This window comes from Gossypium arboreum, chromosome 1, assembly GCF_025698485.1.
Source record: "Gossypium arboreum isolate Shixiya-1 chromosome 1, ASM2569848v2, whole genome shotgun sequence".
NCBI lineage: Eukaryota > Viridiplantae > Streptophyta > Magnoliopsida > Malvales > Malvaceae > Gossypium > Gossypium arboreum.
Window position 1 is genome coordinate 66,781,949 of NC_069070.1, and position 17,184 is coordinate 66,799,132.

The following is a 17,184-nucleotide window of genomic DNA, read 5'->3' on the forward strand; positions in this document are numbered from 1 at the left end:
CCACTACAGCTGCATTTAAATCCAAATACACACCTCACTATTTTTTCTAATTTCACCGCTACAGTAACTAATCTCACCACCACTGTTATTTTTAACCTCACCGGAGGTAAACACATCGCCCATCCAAACTAAGCCTAAGGCTTTAAAGTTACAAAGGTTTTGTTGCCAAAGGATAGAGCATAACTAGGGCCCTAGTTGACGATGATTATACGAACATGACAACATATTTCTCATCGTCAAAAGAACATACTTTATAAAACCCACACGAAAGTGCGAAAAAAAAAAACGAAGGGGTCTTCCGATATAATCAAATAATTTGTGTTGTCTATGTCCACTAAAGGCAGTGACCTGTTAATAAAACTTGTTACACCTCAAACATGTCATATGTTATAATAACGAGGTCCCCACCTTTGGTGGACATAGATAAAATGAAATATTTGATTATACTAAAAAGTCATTGCATTTTTCTTCCTTGTACTTTTGTTTGGGTTTTATAAACCATCCTTTTTTAGAAAAATTAGTTGTTGTGTCCTCATAACCACTGTCAACTAGGGGTCATTTATGTTCCATCATTTGACAACATACATTTGTAAAATTGAAACCCTAATTACACTTCAACCCCAAACCATATAATCATCGTCAACTGGGACTTGAGTTGCAACGCGATTTGGCTTCCTAGGTGATGACTCCACACTCACATGGTAGATGAAATTTGTATGTCACTCAGCTCTACAACACCACCATAAATTCAAACATTCCTTAACATTATGACAATGTTTATCCCAAACACAGATAAAAATAAATCTACAAACTTTAAATTTCCAACCGCAAAAGAAAAAAAAACTATTTTTGGGCAAGTAAAAATGCATCTATAAGGCACATTTTCACTGCAACATCAATTAAAACGCACCATGTAAGACGTTTTCAAGAAGAAGACTATACAACGCGCTTTCACTGATATGATAGTGAAAATGCATCTTGTAAGACACGTTTTCCTTTGCATCTTATAAGACACGTTTTCCTTTCTCTTCAAAAATAGCATAAATCAATAAATTTGTAAAATTTCAACATAATTTCTCAAATATTTTTTTTTAAATAATTATAACTCTCCAGATAAAGGAAAAACTTGCAAAATGTATTTAACTTAAACTGTGTTTAGCATACTATTGACGCAACCACCTAGTGATGAAATCCAGGAAAGCAAGCAATGCAGCTGAAAAATCTGGTCACAAGCTGCATATACAATACATCATATAAACATATCAATTCCCAACAAGTATCACAGCTTTGCTTCCGTTTGTTATGCAAATATCAACTTTGAAGAAAATACTTCTTTGAAAAACGTTGACAGCCATGCGCAAAGCACAACTCAAGTAGAAATTGCTATTTAACTCAACCTTAAATGTTTATGTTCAATAACATTCAAAGTAAAAAGTTTTTTATCAATATTATCAGAATAAAATATTTTTTAGAAGTCATTTTCTACAGACAAAATGAAACCTCATCATCAATGATTGTCATCGAAATGCAGCAATTCTACACATCTACACTTGGTATGGCTGCTTCAATATTTCAAACTGATTAACTAAGCAGCTCAGATCAACAAAGGGGCATTAATGCACATATAATCAGCTTTGATGGACAGTATCAACTGTATCATTGTCCCAGTATTCTCCATTGCTTTTATTCCATCTTCAACACACATCTAGCCCGGACATCCAATGTGCAACACTTGTATTTGTGTAACTAACCCATAATTTGCTCAACCATGCTAAATTGCATTATCCTTCGCCCCAAGTTACCAACCACATTTTTATCCAGTGATCCATGTAAATTTAAGATAGGATACTGTTTTCAGTACTTGGTCAGAAAACTAATTTTACCTATGAGTAGAGTTAAAAGCAGAAGATGGCACTTCAACCATCCTGGATGGAGGGGATTGGGGCGTTGGGGTACTGATATCAGCCATTCCAAAGTTAGCATCCAGTATATCTACCCCACTCCATTCGACACCTGCAATTCTTGGAGTTAAGGATTAGACATCCACTTATTGTGCTATTAATGTATATTGATTTGGAAAAGAAAACGAGTTTGAGCAAGGGCTTTTTCCCTCCTTTGGGGGTCAAGCATATTGAAGAGCTATAAAATTTCTACAAGGATACAGTCTGTCTTCCACATATCTGTAATGCTAACGTCAACATCTGATAGAAGCCAATAATCTGCATCATTCTGAAAACAAGAAAAGAAAAGTGATAATCAATTTACAGATCCGACTACTGGCAAAACAAAATTACATATTTAACCATAAAAATATGGACCAGAGTGTAATATTTTAATTTCATTTCATTTTCTTTTCTTTTCATTCTTTATTTTCTCTCCAATTTTGGTGCATGGAGGAAAAGGAAATTGATCTTAGGTGCTACTCTCATAAAGAGGGGTAATGACCAATGTTCTAAATAAGTTTTAACTCCACACTACCTAAATTTATAAATGCCTTTTGCCATTAATTATAGTTCATATATCCATTCCCTATAAAGCTTGCTACACAAATAATTGGTAAAAGATGCAGTACTTACATCAATATCCGAAGGAACAATTCTCATCATTCCTCCAACAGACTCCAGTGAAGCATTAACATCACAGTCCATTTGATGAGTTTGTACTGCCTGCGGTTCAATTTCCTTTCTGGTTCTGTCGACATTGACCAACTCAACTTGGTTTTCATTAGAGCCAGAGCTTGAAGCAAGTGAGACACTTGCAGGTGGCTCAACACCATTCACCTCTTCAAACTTCTCGAATTGGCTGAACAAAACCAACAATTTGAAAAGAAAGACAAAAGAGAAGGATGTCAAGCCAAGAACCTTTGTTGTCCATCATCTCTTAGATTTAATTTCAAAAGAAAGATTGTACATAATCATGGACAGCTAACTAGTTTAGCATATACAAAAGAAGGGAGCAATACCTGACTAGATAAACATCAATGGAACCCATTGTGCTTCTAAGGATCATCCTATATCTCCTTTGTGGGTAGTCAACAGCCTAGAATATGGAGAAGAAAGGCAATTATGCATTCAAAACATTAGAGTAGAAAATGGTCCTAACTCATTAGAATGCTCTAGCCATCAGCTTACTTCGTCAGGATCAGGTACTTCCAGAGTTGTTCCATGTGGAGCTTTAATTGCTATCAGGGTTTCATTCTGCCAAAAGCAACATGGAAAATTTAGCATAGTAAAATCAAGATGTTTTGGAGATCAGTTCAAGTGCAGAAGATGATTGCAGAGAAATAAATTTAAAGAAACATGGAATAAACAGACCTGAAAACAAGGTAGACCCTTGATGTCTTCTTCAGTTACAAAAAGCCACCTGAAAAAAAAAATGAAAACGGGCAAATGCATCATCATTTGCAAAGAATCAGCAGTTAACAGCACTTAATTGGGCCCGGTACAAGGCAGGGGTGGCAATATTCTTACCTCTGATTGTTCTCATTCTCACTCAAATCCCTCAATCTTTCCTGCATATCTCTGTAATATTTTAGAAGCATCAGCAATCCTAAACAGGTTTGAGACAGTAACAGTTACTACTTCAAAAAGAGAATAAGCAGTGCATAACCTTATTTGATCATCTAAAGTGTGCTCTTTCATGGTAAGGTTTTCAATTTCTGCCTGCATACAGAAGAGTAAGTGAGATCATATGCAAGAATTGATCAACCATCAATGGTGGAACATTCTCTTGAAAGCTATAAACCAAAATAAAGAAATAGAAATTCACTCTTATGCACAATAACAGGAAGATTTGTTGCCTGGGCAAGGTAAAACAAAACCAATATTACTTCCTAATACCTGTAATACAGAGACATCACCATCCGCTTCTGGCCTTGAATCGTCAACACCCCTAATAAATTTTGATTTAATCCTCAAATGAGTATCACATTCATTGAAGGTTAACCAGAATGACAAACCAAATTAAAACAACAAATTCTTGAAAACATTTAAAATCATTAATAATTACTTCCAACGTATTTTGTTTTTCAGCTTCTTTTCAATAAGACCAATGCCTTCCAAAACATTTGTTATGTCATATATCCTCCTCTTTTGCACCTGTTGCAACATATAGAGGGGAAAAAGACAAAATAAATAAAAGAGCCATTTCAATAATATGACAAAACATCCAATGGTACATAAGCTCCGTTAAATGTATATCATTACCTCCAGTGTTTCTGCGGCCTTATTTAGGTCAAGGATACCATCTTCAGCATGCTTTATTAGGTTGATGAATTTTTTTGTCAAGAAACCTAAAAATTTCAACCACATTAGTACTGTGCTCACCATGCATAAAAGCTCTAGGAAATACAAATACCCACTGCTTAATTTTTTTAAAGAAAAAAGCATTATTAAGGTTACCTAAAGAACTGTCATAACGGCAGCTGCCAGCAGGAGTAAGAGGAGCTGGAGAGCCTGCCCATTACCATACATAATGTCAGTCGTTCTTCTCCATAAAAAAATCTCTCTTTCTTGGCACATTAGACTACTGATAGTGATGATACAGTAATTAAATTGGTATATACAGTTTTGGACTGAGACATAAGTTTCCTTCTAAGGACTAAGTTCATAGCAGACAATTAAATAATGAGATAAAAAAGTGGATGAATGGGCAAAAAAGTTTCTCACTACCATTTGACACAGGTGTTTGAGGAGCAGACTTATTGGCCTTGGAGGCCTTTGATCTGTTATTTATCCTTCCTCCTTTAGCAGAGACAGGTGTCTGGAACGGACTATTGGCTGTGCTGGTAACTCTTGGACTGGTTGTCCATTGGCTAGATTCAACTTCCTTGTTCACCGTTGTACTCTTCCTTTTTAATTTCTGAGAAAAACCAGTGGTCTTTCAAAGTGTTGCTAATGGCAGGAAGAAATACAAGTTCACCTCAGAAGTTATTATGGCTATGCTTAAACTAACAGTTGATTAATTTGAAGGGGAGGGGGTGAAGAGACTAAGTCTAACAAATGCAAATATATGATAAAATACATAAGATGAGTTACTGTTAAGTGTAAACCATAAAAACCTTCAGAATTACTTGACTAATTGATGCAAAGGCTTTTACAAAGGCCTAAACTCATGGTGATCAATGCCATGAAACAATCAAGTATGTACAAACAATAGTGATTCACTTGTTATTAGGTGGAGGACAACAAGTGGAAAGAATACTTCATATATGAACATAGGTTTTGAAACAGATTAGCAATCATAATTTGTAGGGGGAAATTATGCAGCCAGAGTCAAAACAATGTCAACCGAATCATTTATCAAATAACCATCAAAGCTGCAACATCCAAAGAATTTACAGACTTCAAGCTTTCTTCACATAGGGCATGGCATCTAACAATCTGTTCTAAACCAACAATGCAGCACATGCATCTTCTTCCTCTCCGAGTATAGCAAGTTTATTACATGAAACTAATATGCTACCAATTGCAATTAGGTCTGAAATCCAAAACATTACAAACAAAAACCCAATAGCTAGATATTCACTTTCATCAAGTCGGTCAAAAGTTATAGTGCTAAAAACTAGTTTCTCAGAGCATGAAAGTGCATAAACCATCAAGTTTCAGCCATTGGATGATGCCGGCATCGTTAAATTTCAACTTAGTTCAGCAAAGAAGCACTTTATTCAGCCCAAAGCCCATTATACCATCAAATACATCATCAAAAACATAAATGCACTGCGAAAAAAATCACGTATTAAAGTACAAGCATAACAATTTCACCGCAGAGTCAAATAATGCTAATGATACTGATAATTTCAACTCCACTAAGTGAACAACAAAACTGGAGATCATCAATTGTCAATAAAAGTTGCAATCGAACAAAATATAACGATATATGTCAAATGAGAGTAAAATTATCGTTAAATAGAAAACATGTTGACAGTTGACTAACCACGCCATAACCACCATTTTTAAGGAAAAAATGTGAAAAACATTATTTGAAAATTACAAAAAAATAATAATAACTCACTGGAGATCTCACAACAATCGCTTCAACTTCTTGATCGGCGATAATTCCACGAGTATTGTTACCGGTGGTTAAATTATTGTTACTATTATTAGAGGACAATCTATGATAATCATCCGGATGAACAAATGGCGGCTTCATCGAGGCGAAAGCCAGGTGGCGGCGTATCGGCGGAACAATCGAAGGAGCCGACGGAGCTGGTGCGGAGACGGCAGCCACAGAAGGAGGAGGATGCGGCGGCGTGGGGCAAGCGGAGGCTCGAGCCACACCGGACATTGAGGTATACGGCATAGAGATAGAGAGAGGAAACCAGAGAGAGAGAGAGGGGAGCGTAGAAATTCACTTGGAAAAAAGAGAAAGTGAGGGTTGGAGAGAAGGATGAGGGAAAGTTGCGAAGAGGGAAAGGGTTAAAGGAGGGAAAATGAAAGAAAAGAAATTTGAGAATAGAAAAATATTCTTTTTATATTTTTAATAACTTTATGTTATTATTATTTTCACTTATTTTAATATATTTCCGGAAATATGAAAAAAAATTAAATGATTTTTTTTTATGTTTGAATGAATAAAAGAAAAATGTAACTTATCATTTGGTTGTTCTTTTGATTTTTTTCATATAAGAATATAGACATAAATACTAAAATATTATTGAATTTTAAATAATAAAATTATTAGTACAATATTAAAATATTGGTTTGTAATATTATTATTTCAAATATTAATATTTTACTAATAAAATTAATGTTAATTTTTTAATATTAATTACATGAAATATATGTTTCAATCTAAAAAATATTGTAATGATATGATTTATATTAATATAATAATTTATTTAAATATTAATTTATATCTATTTAAATAGAAACATTGACATAAATTTTAATTATTAATATTTTAATTTTTATCATTAAACTGTTAGCTTTTAATATTTTTTTTTCGACTAAAAGATCTGACTGCTATTTTATTAATGAAAAACAAGTAAAACAGAACTGGGCTAAGTCCATATAAGGAGCCCTACTAAAATTTCAAGCCTGCATATAAGGCAAGGTCGGCCTAAAGAAATAGGTCCATGATTCCTAAAAAAAAAATCGAAACAGAAATAAAATAAAAAATAGTTAACATAATTAAATCTTATCCAGTCAAATTTCTAACTGGGGCTTCAATGTGTTGTCGCTTCACGTCCTCTTCAGCATTATGACGGTAGCAGTTTCCAAGGGAAGCAATTGATTTCCTACTACCTTTTTCAAACAGTCCTTCACCTACATTTTCTTTCAATCTGGTTCTCTTGGTCTCCTCTCCTCTGATGCTTGTCGAACAAAATCTGGAAGCCCTCCTACCAGGTAATGGCTAACTCCTCTCTTCAACACTTCTTTTGCTAGAGTATGAGCGTAAAGATTTTCTATGTTGGGTATGAAGTGGAACTTTATCTCTTGAAATCTGCCTTTCTTATGCTGAATATCTCTGATGATCACACCGATGTTTGATTTGTCTATCTCTGTGTTCTGGCATTTTTTAATTACTGTCTTTGAGTCTCCCACAATTTCCAGTTTATTTAGACCCATGAATAACCCTAACTTGACTGCTTGTAATCCTGCATGCGCTTTTGCTAAAAATGGATTTGCAATTTCGGAGTAAATGATCGTTTTTGATACAAGAATCCGTCCTTTCTCATCTTTTACAAACAATCCTGATGCTGATCTGAAAGTCTGTTGATCAAAGGCCGCGTCAAAGTAGATTGTGACTCCCGATCTTCTTCTTTCCTGTACAGCATTTCCAGTGGACTGAACGGTAAGTCTCTTCTCTTTAATCCCATTTAACTCAGAAATATAGCTATAAGTCTGTTTCGCAATGCCCTTCCCAGATACATTTACTTTATCATATATTAATCGATTTCTATTGAACCAAACAAGCCAAAGGCCGCAGCAAAAAAGACGAATCTGTTCAGTCGTTCCTTGACTAAAGATCCAGGCAAGCCATTCCCATATATTCTGATGATTACTATTAAGTATCCATGAGAGCTTTAACTGATTTCAAACCTCTCTTATCGTAGGGTACTGCTAAAAAATATGATAACTATCTTCCTCATTTTGTCGGCATCGCGGGCAAAGGGCGTTAGCTACTGCTTTCTTCTGCTTGAGATTGACTAGTGAAGGAATGAAATTCCAAGATAGTCTCCATACTGTTAAGGTAATTTTTGAAGAGATGTGTAGCTTTCACAATTTTCTGTAAAAGTTTTTAGTCTCGATTTGTAAATTAATATTACTAGGATTTTCGCTAGTCCCTTGTAATAGTTTATAGGCACTCCTTACCGAAAATTCCCCTGACATCTCCCCCTCCAAACTTGGAAGTCCTCGTATGCTAGCTCTGCGAGTGGAATCTGCAAAATTTTCCTCACAATTTCTGGTTGAAAGGTAGTCATTACAACATCTATTTTCCAGCTTCTATTGCTAGTTTCAATTAGATCTGATACTAACTTGACATTTGCTTGATTTCCATGATGCTGCAAACGATCTGTTTCGTTTCCTGAAATCCACAAATCCCCCAATACTGAAATTTTATCACCTGTTCCAACCTTCTAGCATAAGCCTTTCTCCAAGAGACCTCGTGCTGTCCAAACACTTCTCCAGGTAAGCGAAGGTAAAACCCCTAACCGAGTTTTATAAAAGTCTGAATTAGGATGATATTTTACTTTTAAAACACGCGCTAATAATGAATCTGGAAAATTAACAAGATGCCAACCTTGTTTTGCTAACAACGCAATGTTAAATTTTGCAAGATCACGAAAACCAAGTCCACCTTCTTCTTTTAGCGAACATAATTCTTTCCAAACGTACTAATGAATGCCTTTTCTATTTCGGCCTCTTTGTCACCAGAATTTAGCTATAATTCCCTCTAGCTCAGTACACAAGGATTTAGGAAGTAAAAAACAAGACATAGTGTAAGTCGGGATAGATTGTAGAATGGCTTTAATGAAGACTTCTTTTCCACCTTGTGAAAGATGTCTAATGCTCCAGTTATCTATCCGTTGTTTAAATCTATCTTTTAAAGCTTGGAAAGATGATCTTTTCTTCCTCCCCACCAAATTCGGAAGCCCTAAATATCATTCTGGATCTGTTGATCTTCGTACTCCTAGGATGTTTGAGACTGATGTTTTAACCCATTCTTGTGTATTTGAACTAAAGAACACCGTTGATTTTTTTATAATTTACACACTGTCCTGAGCATATTTTATATTCCTTTAGAATCGATTGAGAGATTGCGCCCCTTCTTCTGTAGCTTCTGTAAACAAAATACAATCGTCTGCAAATAATAAATGAGAAATAGATGGCCCATTTCGACTTGCCTTCACTCCTTTAAGAATTTTCCTTTTAATCGCTATCCTCATCAGACTCGAAAGACCCTCCCCACAGAATAGAAACAAAAACGGACTTAAGGGATCCCCTTATCGTAATCCTCGAGTGGGACAAAATATCTCCCATATTTCTCTATTAATGACAACAGAATAAGAGGCTATGGACCGACACTTCATTAGAGACTTGACCCATCTTTCTTCAAATCCTATTTTCTTCATAATATCTGCCATTCAACTCTGTCATATGCCTTACTCATATCCAACTTAACTGCCATTAGGCCATTCCTTCCAAACTTCTTTTTCTTTAGAGTATGCAGTATTTCGTATGAAAGCAATACATTGTCAAAAATCAGCCTCTCTGGGACAAAAGCATTCTGGGCTAAATCAATACATTTTCCAACCACTCCCTGAAGCTGATTGGCAATCACCTTAGCTGTCAATTTATACAGTACGTTGCATAGACTTATAGGTCTAAATTGAGTAATACTGGTAGGATTAGAAGTCCATATCTCCGTTCAATTTCTGAAGGCAATATTCTGAAACATCCTCTCCAATAATTGGCCAACACTTTTGATAAAATAAGGCTGGAAATCCATCCTCTCCTAGTGCTTTTGTGGGACCTAATTTTGATACAGCTTCCTAGATCTCCTCCTTTGTATATCTTGATGTTAGTCTTCGATTGTCTTCTTCAGAAACGCAACAATTAATGCCAGACAGAATTTGATCTAAATTTCCTGTTGTATCTGACGAGAATAACTTCTGAAAAAATGCTCTCGCAAGTGCCCCTATCTCTTTATCTTCTTTTGTTATTATGCCATCTTCACATTACATATTTTGAATCAGATTCCTCCTTTTCCTCTGAGTTGCTTTTTTATGAAAAAGTGTTGTATTTCTGTCCCCAGGTTTCAACCAATTAATCCGAGCCCTCTGTTCCTAGTAACATTCATCCTTCTCAATTTCAAAATTCAACTAGATTTTAGTATCTATTATTTTTGCCAGAGTTTCATCGTTTCTATCAGCTTCCAATAAAGTAGACAATTTAGAGGACAACTCCTCATTTTTAAACTTTCTTCTTCTTACAATCTGCTTTGCCCACCCTTTTAGATTTTTCCCCATATTTTCCAGTTTGTGTAAAAGATCCCTAGTAGAGTTTCCCCAAATACTTCGAACCTCGTCAAAAAACGTTTCTTCTAAAATCCACCAAGCTTAAAACTTAAAGCTCTTAACAATCTGTCTTCTTTTATCCCTCTCTGTAGTAATAAGTAAAGGACAATGATCTGAAAAGGAATGAGTAAGATGTAGAATTGACGACTCAGGAAACAAAGACATCCATTCTTCAGTCGCTTCACCTCGATCTAATCTTTCCTGAATATTCGTTTCTGGCAAGTTACCCCTCTCCCAAGTAAACCATCTTCCTGTGTATCCTACATCAATCAAGTTACATTCTTCTAACACTTGTCGAAAAGCTTCCATCCTTCTCTCATCTCTAGGTAATCCACCTTTCTTTTCAAACCCATATAGAATCTCATTAAAGTCTCAACAAACCAGCCAAGGGTAATCACTATTATTCCTTAAACATCTCAAGAGGTGCCAAGATGCAGCCCAATCCTGTGAATAAGGAGAACCATAGAACCTTGTCAATCTCCATTTTTTCCCATCATCTGTATTTTCAATTAACACATCAATATGTTGAATTGAATAACTTTGAAGCGTTATATCAGCCGTCCCACGCCATGCTAAACATAATCCTCCTTTAGAACCAATTGTAGCCACTTCTACTCCATATTGATAACCACAACTACATCGAACTTTCTCCATCTGACTACTATTTAACTTTCTCTCCATAAAGAAGACCACTTGGGGATTTGGTAACCTCAGCATAGACCGAAGTCTTCTAACTGCCCATAGATTCCCCAATCCACGAACATTCCAACTTAATATTTTCATTGCATCTGGTTGGCATGCCTTTTGGCAGCCGCTGATGTTAAGTTGTTGATTTTAGATTTCCTCCTACTTCTGTTTACCATCATGCTATTCTCTTTAGTCTCACCTCTAGCCCTTTTTTTTCCCTTCTTCCCCCAGTAACACATTATCTTCTAAATCATGGTCCATATCGTTTTGAAATTGACCAGATATGATTCTTCCCCCCTATCTGCGCAAATGGCATTCTTCCTTCTAAACTAAATCCCAGTATATGATCTATCTTCTTTATGCTTTCTTCTTCTTTATTGATTCCCCCCTCTGTAAATACTTGGTTTTGTCCTCCACCATACCCCCCATGAACACTTTCCCTTCCTCTCGTAGCCAAACACTACTCATTGCTTGGGCTCTCTTAGATTGGGCATGTATAGTTAGGTCCCAACCCATCTTAACAACTTCCTCCCTTAACATCATCTTTGCTTCACAAAATGAATCACTATGCCCTAATTTACCATAATAAAAATAGAACAAAGACGGTCTTTCATATTTAAATCTGACATAAGAGCATTTATCACACATCATGGTCTGATTCTTTCTTTTAAGAGGCTTTCGAACATCAATTTTAACACTCATAAAATTCCTATTTTCCTTGCCTAGATTTGAACAGTCATATTGCATAAAATTTCCTATGAAATTTCCTAATTGTACAGCCAAATTTTGAAACTAAAAGCCTATGGGGACGTCATAAATTTGTACCCAAAAAGGATTAGCAATTAAAGGAACTGTTAATGAATCCTCCCCCCATTGCAACTGATGCAAAATCAATAAATGATTATTAAAAGACCATGGAGATCCCTTTAAGACCCTTTCTAGATCCATGATGTGATAAAATTGGAATAAATACCCATTTTCCCCCAGATCACGAATCTGAATCCCCCGAACGGGATGCCAAATATTAGCCATAGTGTTCTTCATTGCTGGAAAGTGTATGATACTGGCTGTTAAAAAGCACCCTACCAAACAAAGATCCTCCTCTTCCCTTCTCAAGCCCGGATCTACCTGTAATTGCAAAACTATTTCTTCCTCTTCATCAAGGGATAATCCAGCAAACTCCGTTTCCATTGATATGAATAAACCAACTATACCTTACTGCCTTTTGCTAGTAACTTCAAGAAAACTGCACCAATTAACACTACCAACCTACGAGAACGAAAACGTAATAACAAAGAAAACCTAAAAAAACGTGCCAAGAGGGTAGACAAAAGCGTGTTAGGGTAGCAGACTATTCATGATTTACAAAGTGATTTAGCTTTTAATATTAATATTTTAGAAAGTAATTAGTTAAAAATAATATTTAAAGTATCATATAAATTTTAAATACTCACAATAATATTACTTATAAAATATCAAATAAATGTTAATATTACATTAAGCATATAAATAATTTTAAAACTCCTAATATATTATATAAAAATTATTAAATGTTATTCATATTATTTTCATATTATAAACTATTCTTACTACATTTTTACAAAGTATAATTTTGTTACAAACTAAAAGAAAAATGACAAGAAATTTAGAAAAATAATGGAGAAGGTAATTTTTTTTAACTTGACAAAAGATAATAATAAAATTACAAAATATAATATAAATGAATTAATAGTAGTAAATGGGAAATGATAAATGATAAATGATAAATTATAAATGATAAATGATAAATGAATACGAATCTTGAGTAAATGAATGTTTTTATCTTCCAAGAAATACACGTTAAAGAGACTTTGGGTCTAATTTTGTAACTTATGGACGACATCACTTAAACTCAATAGAAAACAAAAAATTCGAAGGAAAGAGGATATAGTGAGGAATGTCACTGTTTAAGTACAAAATATGACATATGATTAATAAGAGAAGAGGATGATAAGATGGAATCATCCCAAAAACATTTAGGAACACTCAATTGAAAGAGAAGGGCTTTGGCTACTTTAAGAAAGTGTTTGTTTTTCTTTCAACTACACCATTTTGGGAAGGAGTATCAACACAAGATGATTGGTGAATAATACCATTCTAAGTCATATATAAGTTGAAAGTATTGGAAAATATCCCTTTGCATTATCATTTTGCAAAATACTAACATTAACATTAAATTGAGTTTTTATTTTAGCATTAAAGGTACAAAAATAGGGAATAACTCAGAATGGTTTTTCATTAAATATAACCAAGTTACGCATAAATAATCGTCCACAAAATATAACAAAATAACAAAACTAGACTTTAAAGTGATAGGACTTAGACCCGAAACATCAAAACAGACTAATTCAAAAGGAAACAAGGACTCTTTCATTAGTCCTATGAACAAAGGGTAAATAGTGATCTTTAGCAAATTGAAATGATTCACAATCTAATGATAACAAGCTTTGAGAATGAGGACACAACTTCTTCTAGGATGATAATGAAGGATGACCCAACTAGTAATATACTTCAAAGGGAGACTCCATACTAGAACAAGTAATAGATCTCAACACTTGAGTATTAAGGAAATAAAGACCTCCAAGCTCACGACTTCTACCAATAATTTACTTCATTGTAATATCCTAAAATAGACGATGATCAAGAAAGAATGAGACACAATAGTTGAGAGCATATGTAAGCTTACTAATAAATAATAAGTTAAAAAGAAAACTAGGCACACATAATGATAATGATAACTCTTGAAAAAAGTTATATTTCATGCCTTTAGATCTAGCTAATTGCATATACTTAAGTAAATTTAGTTTCATTTTAGGACATTCCATTCGTAATTTTCATTGCATTACATTAAAAAGATTAGACTATGCTTAAATGTTATTATATGTTACTTTTAATTTCATCTAGTAGGGCTGTGTTTGGTGGTTTAGTAGGTCTAAGTTGAGGAACAAGAAATAAAGGAGTGAAGGTTTGTCGAGGGCAAAAGGTTCGATAGTTTGTCAACATGGATGCCGTGACAATTCCAAGAAGACCGAGTCAACACTCAACGCGTACCAGTTTTAGCCCAATTGTACTTGTACAAAAAAAATCTGCCTAAAAAAAGGAGAAAATAATCCTGGGATGTTAGGTTTATCCTAGAAAAAGAATTTAAAAAGAGGAGAAGATAATCTTGGATTGTTGAAAAAAGAATTTAAAAAGAAGAGAAGATAAACATGGGTTGTTGGATTTACCTCAGGGAAAAAGCTTATAAAAAGTAAAAGGACGAATCCTAAAAAGACGAACAAAAATGAAGAGATCCTTAAGCAAAAATAGAGGGTAGCGGCTGAGTAGAGATGGAAAAAGAAAGATGAAAGTAATCCCTCTAAGCCATAGCAGGATACTATACTACTAGAGTGTGAACTAGACATACCAAAGCTGTCTTCTCGAAGTCTTCTATATTTCTTACTTTGTTCCTCCGTGAATTGAATGATGAAAATAGTGTTGGATGTTATTTTGGTTTTGAATTTTATGTGCCAACCTATGAGCTAAATCTCATAAGGTTAAGATTACATGGTGAAACTTTTATTTTCTTTAACGGTTGAAGCATATATCAAAATCAATTTACAGTTTCATTCAATTGTTTTTATTTCTAAATTGTATGCGTGCAATCCCTAGACATAGATGACTATTCAGCATGCCTATAAACTAAATCTAGTTCTGAAAAGGTTAGAGTAGTTGACCGAATTGAATGATATGAGCAAGTACTTGACATATACTTGTAGTAGACTTTAGACATAAAGCAACATTCATATAAAAGGAAACAGTGCAAGCTACCATATTAATGGCCTATAGACACAGGCAAGGTAACTTGAGGTTTTTGCTCTCGAAAGAAGCAGACCACTTTAGAACTCTTCTAAGCAATAGATTGATTACGATTTTGCCGAGGCATTTTTGATAGTAAGAGTAGATTCTAAGTAATTCTGACCTTCCATATCAATATCGTATATGCTTTATCCTTTGCCGTAGTATCTTTGCCACCACATCCTTTGTTGTTTATTTGCTCAGTTACATATTATTCATATAATCATTTTCGTAATTGCCATTGCATTTTTTACTCGTACATTGCCATTGCATTTCCAAGTATTCATTAATTTCACATATTGTATACATCATTATTCCTTTTAATTGCCACCGCATACGTACTATAGCTTTACCATAGCATTAATATAATTTTCTTATAATAATTTGACCACTTTTTTACCTCAATCTTATCCCCGAGGGAATGATACTTACTCATCACGTTATTACTTGATTTTACGTGTATATTTGTACAAATCGCATATCCTTTCACACGCGACACGTTTTTGGCGTTGTTGCCGGGGATTGAGAATTTGGTAAAATTTGGTTTTGTTATTTTACTTAATTCCAACAGTTTTATCTAAATTAGTTTAATTTAATTTATACAAGATTGCCATCAGTGCATGAGAAGAGGCATTCTTGCTAGAAAAGAGTATCCTTTTGACCCAAAGATCAAGAGAACTTTACGAAAAAAGTGAAATGAACTGTGAAAATGGCTAGGAACGGGAATGATTCAAGTCTCCATGATAATCTGAATGGTCAAGATGCTAATCCTCTTGTTCATAGGGTGATAGATGAACGAGACAGACTAATTCGAAAGCATGTTGTTCCAATTTTAGATGAACTAAATCCAGGGATAGTCAAACCACAGTTACAATCTCAGTAGTTTGAGCTAAAATCAATAATGTTTCAGATGTTGCAAACAATAGGACAGTTTAGTGGATTACCTACTGAAGATTTGGGATTGCATTTACGACTTTTTTTAGAGGTTTGTGACTTGTTTAGACAATAGGGTGTTCTTGAAGATGCTCTGCGACTTAAACTATTTCCATATTCTTTAAGAGATCGTGCAAGAGCATGACTGAATGCTTTACCGTTGGGAATAGTGGCATCATGGAATGATTTTTTCCAAAGATTCTTATTAAGGTATAATCCTTCGAATATGAATTCCAAACTTAGAAATGACATCACATCTTTTTGGCAATTGGATGATGAAGTGTTATATGAAGCTTGAGAGCGACTTAAAGACTTAATTCAGAAATGCTCCATGCATGGATTTCAACAATGGACTCAGATAGAGATATTCTATAATGGGCTGAATGCGCATATGAGGATGGTAGTTAACACTTTTACCAATGGTACTCTATTGGATAAATATTATAATAAAGCATATGAGATTTTGGAAAAGATTGTGAATAATGATTATCAGTATCCTACCACTCGAGTTGGTACTGGTAGAAGAGCGGTTGGCACCATGGAACTTGATGCAATCACTTCATTAACTACTCAGGTATCATCTTTAATTAATATAGTCAAAACAATGAAGAGACCAACTACAATCTAGGAGATGAAATCAGTCGAACAATTGTGTATTTATTGTGGTGAAGACCATGTGTTTGATAAATGCCCATCAAATCTAGCATCTGTATACTACATGGGTAGTTTTGACTAGGATAATAACCTCTATTCTAACACCTACAATCTAGAGTGAAAGCAACATCTGAAATTTAGTTGGAATAATCAAAGTGTGGGGAATCCACACAATGTTGCAAGACAAAATATCCACAATGCACTACTCGATTATAATCATCTTATGTCAAGGCAAAATGCTTAACAATGTTAAGTATCATCTTCTAATTCTATTGAATCTTTGTTGAAGGAGTATATGGCCAAAAATGATGTTGTGATTCAGATTCAGGCTGCGTCTCTCTGAGCTCTTGAAAATCAAGTAAGGAAAAAAACGAACACTCTAAATGCAAGGCCACAAGGAGCATTACCAAGTGGTATTGAAAATTTGAAAACCTAAGGGAAGGAGTAGTGGAAGGCCATCACTCTTAGAAGTGGGACTCAGTTGGATAAAGTTGTTTAAGATGCCACGGCAG

The 17,184-nt window shown here is 34.6% G+C and overlaps 1 protein-coding gene, 2 long non-coding RNA genes and 1 other non-coding gene across 4 annotated transcripts; 2 read left to right on the top strand and 2 right to left on the bottom strand.

The window, feature by feature from the left end:
• Positions 1 to 1,330: 1,330 nt before the first annotated feature.
• On the bottom strand, positions 1,331 to 6,449 carry LOC108480880 (transcription factor E2FA). The gene is made up of 14 exons (XM_017784006.2): positions 6,013 to 6,449; positions 4,671 to 4,860; positions 4,401 to 4,454; positions 4,206 to 4,291; positions 4,009 to 4,097; positions 3,840 to 3,891; positions 3,610 to 3,662; positions 3,471 to 3,521; positions 3,315 to 3,363; positions 3,132 to 3,197; positions 2,963 to 3,039; positions 2,577 to 2,802; positions 2,163 to 2,229; positions 1,331 to 2,013 (listed from the first exon to the last, which is right to left on the bottom strand). Exons 1-14 carry the CDS (start codon positions 6,298 to 6,300, stop codon positions 1,880 to 1,882), a joined length of 1,482 nt encoding a protein of 493 aa, XP_017639495.1. The 5' UTR covers positions 6,301 to 6,449; the 3' UTR covers positions 1,331 to 1,879.
• Positions 6,450 to 7,115: 666 nt separating this feature from the next.
• On the top strand, positions 7,116 to 7,942 carry LOC128293212 (uncharacterized). Its single transcript, XR_008283334.1, has 3 exons — positions 7,116 to 7,346; positions 7,639 to 7,794; positions 7,917 to 7,942. It is a non-coding gene; the product is annotated as an uncharacterized LOC128293212 (long non-coding RNA).
• A 117-nt stretch (positions 7,943 to 8,059) lies between these two features.
• Positions 8,060 to 14,861, top strand: LOC128293214 (uncharacterized). The gene is made up of 2 exons (XR_008283335.1): positions 8,060 to 8,417; positions 8,586 to 14,861. It is a non-coding gene; the product is annotated as an uncharacterized LOC128293214 (long non-coding RNA).
• Positions 14,862 to 16,253: 1,392 nt separating this feature from the next.
• Positions 16,254 to 16,360, bottom strand: LOC128281849 (small nucleolar RNA R71). The gene has a single exon (XR_008272119.1). It is a non-coding gene; the product is annotated as a small nucleolar RNA R71 (small nucleolar RNA).
• Between the last annotated feature and the right edge of the window lie 824 nt (positions 16,361 to 17,184).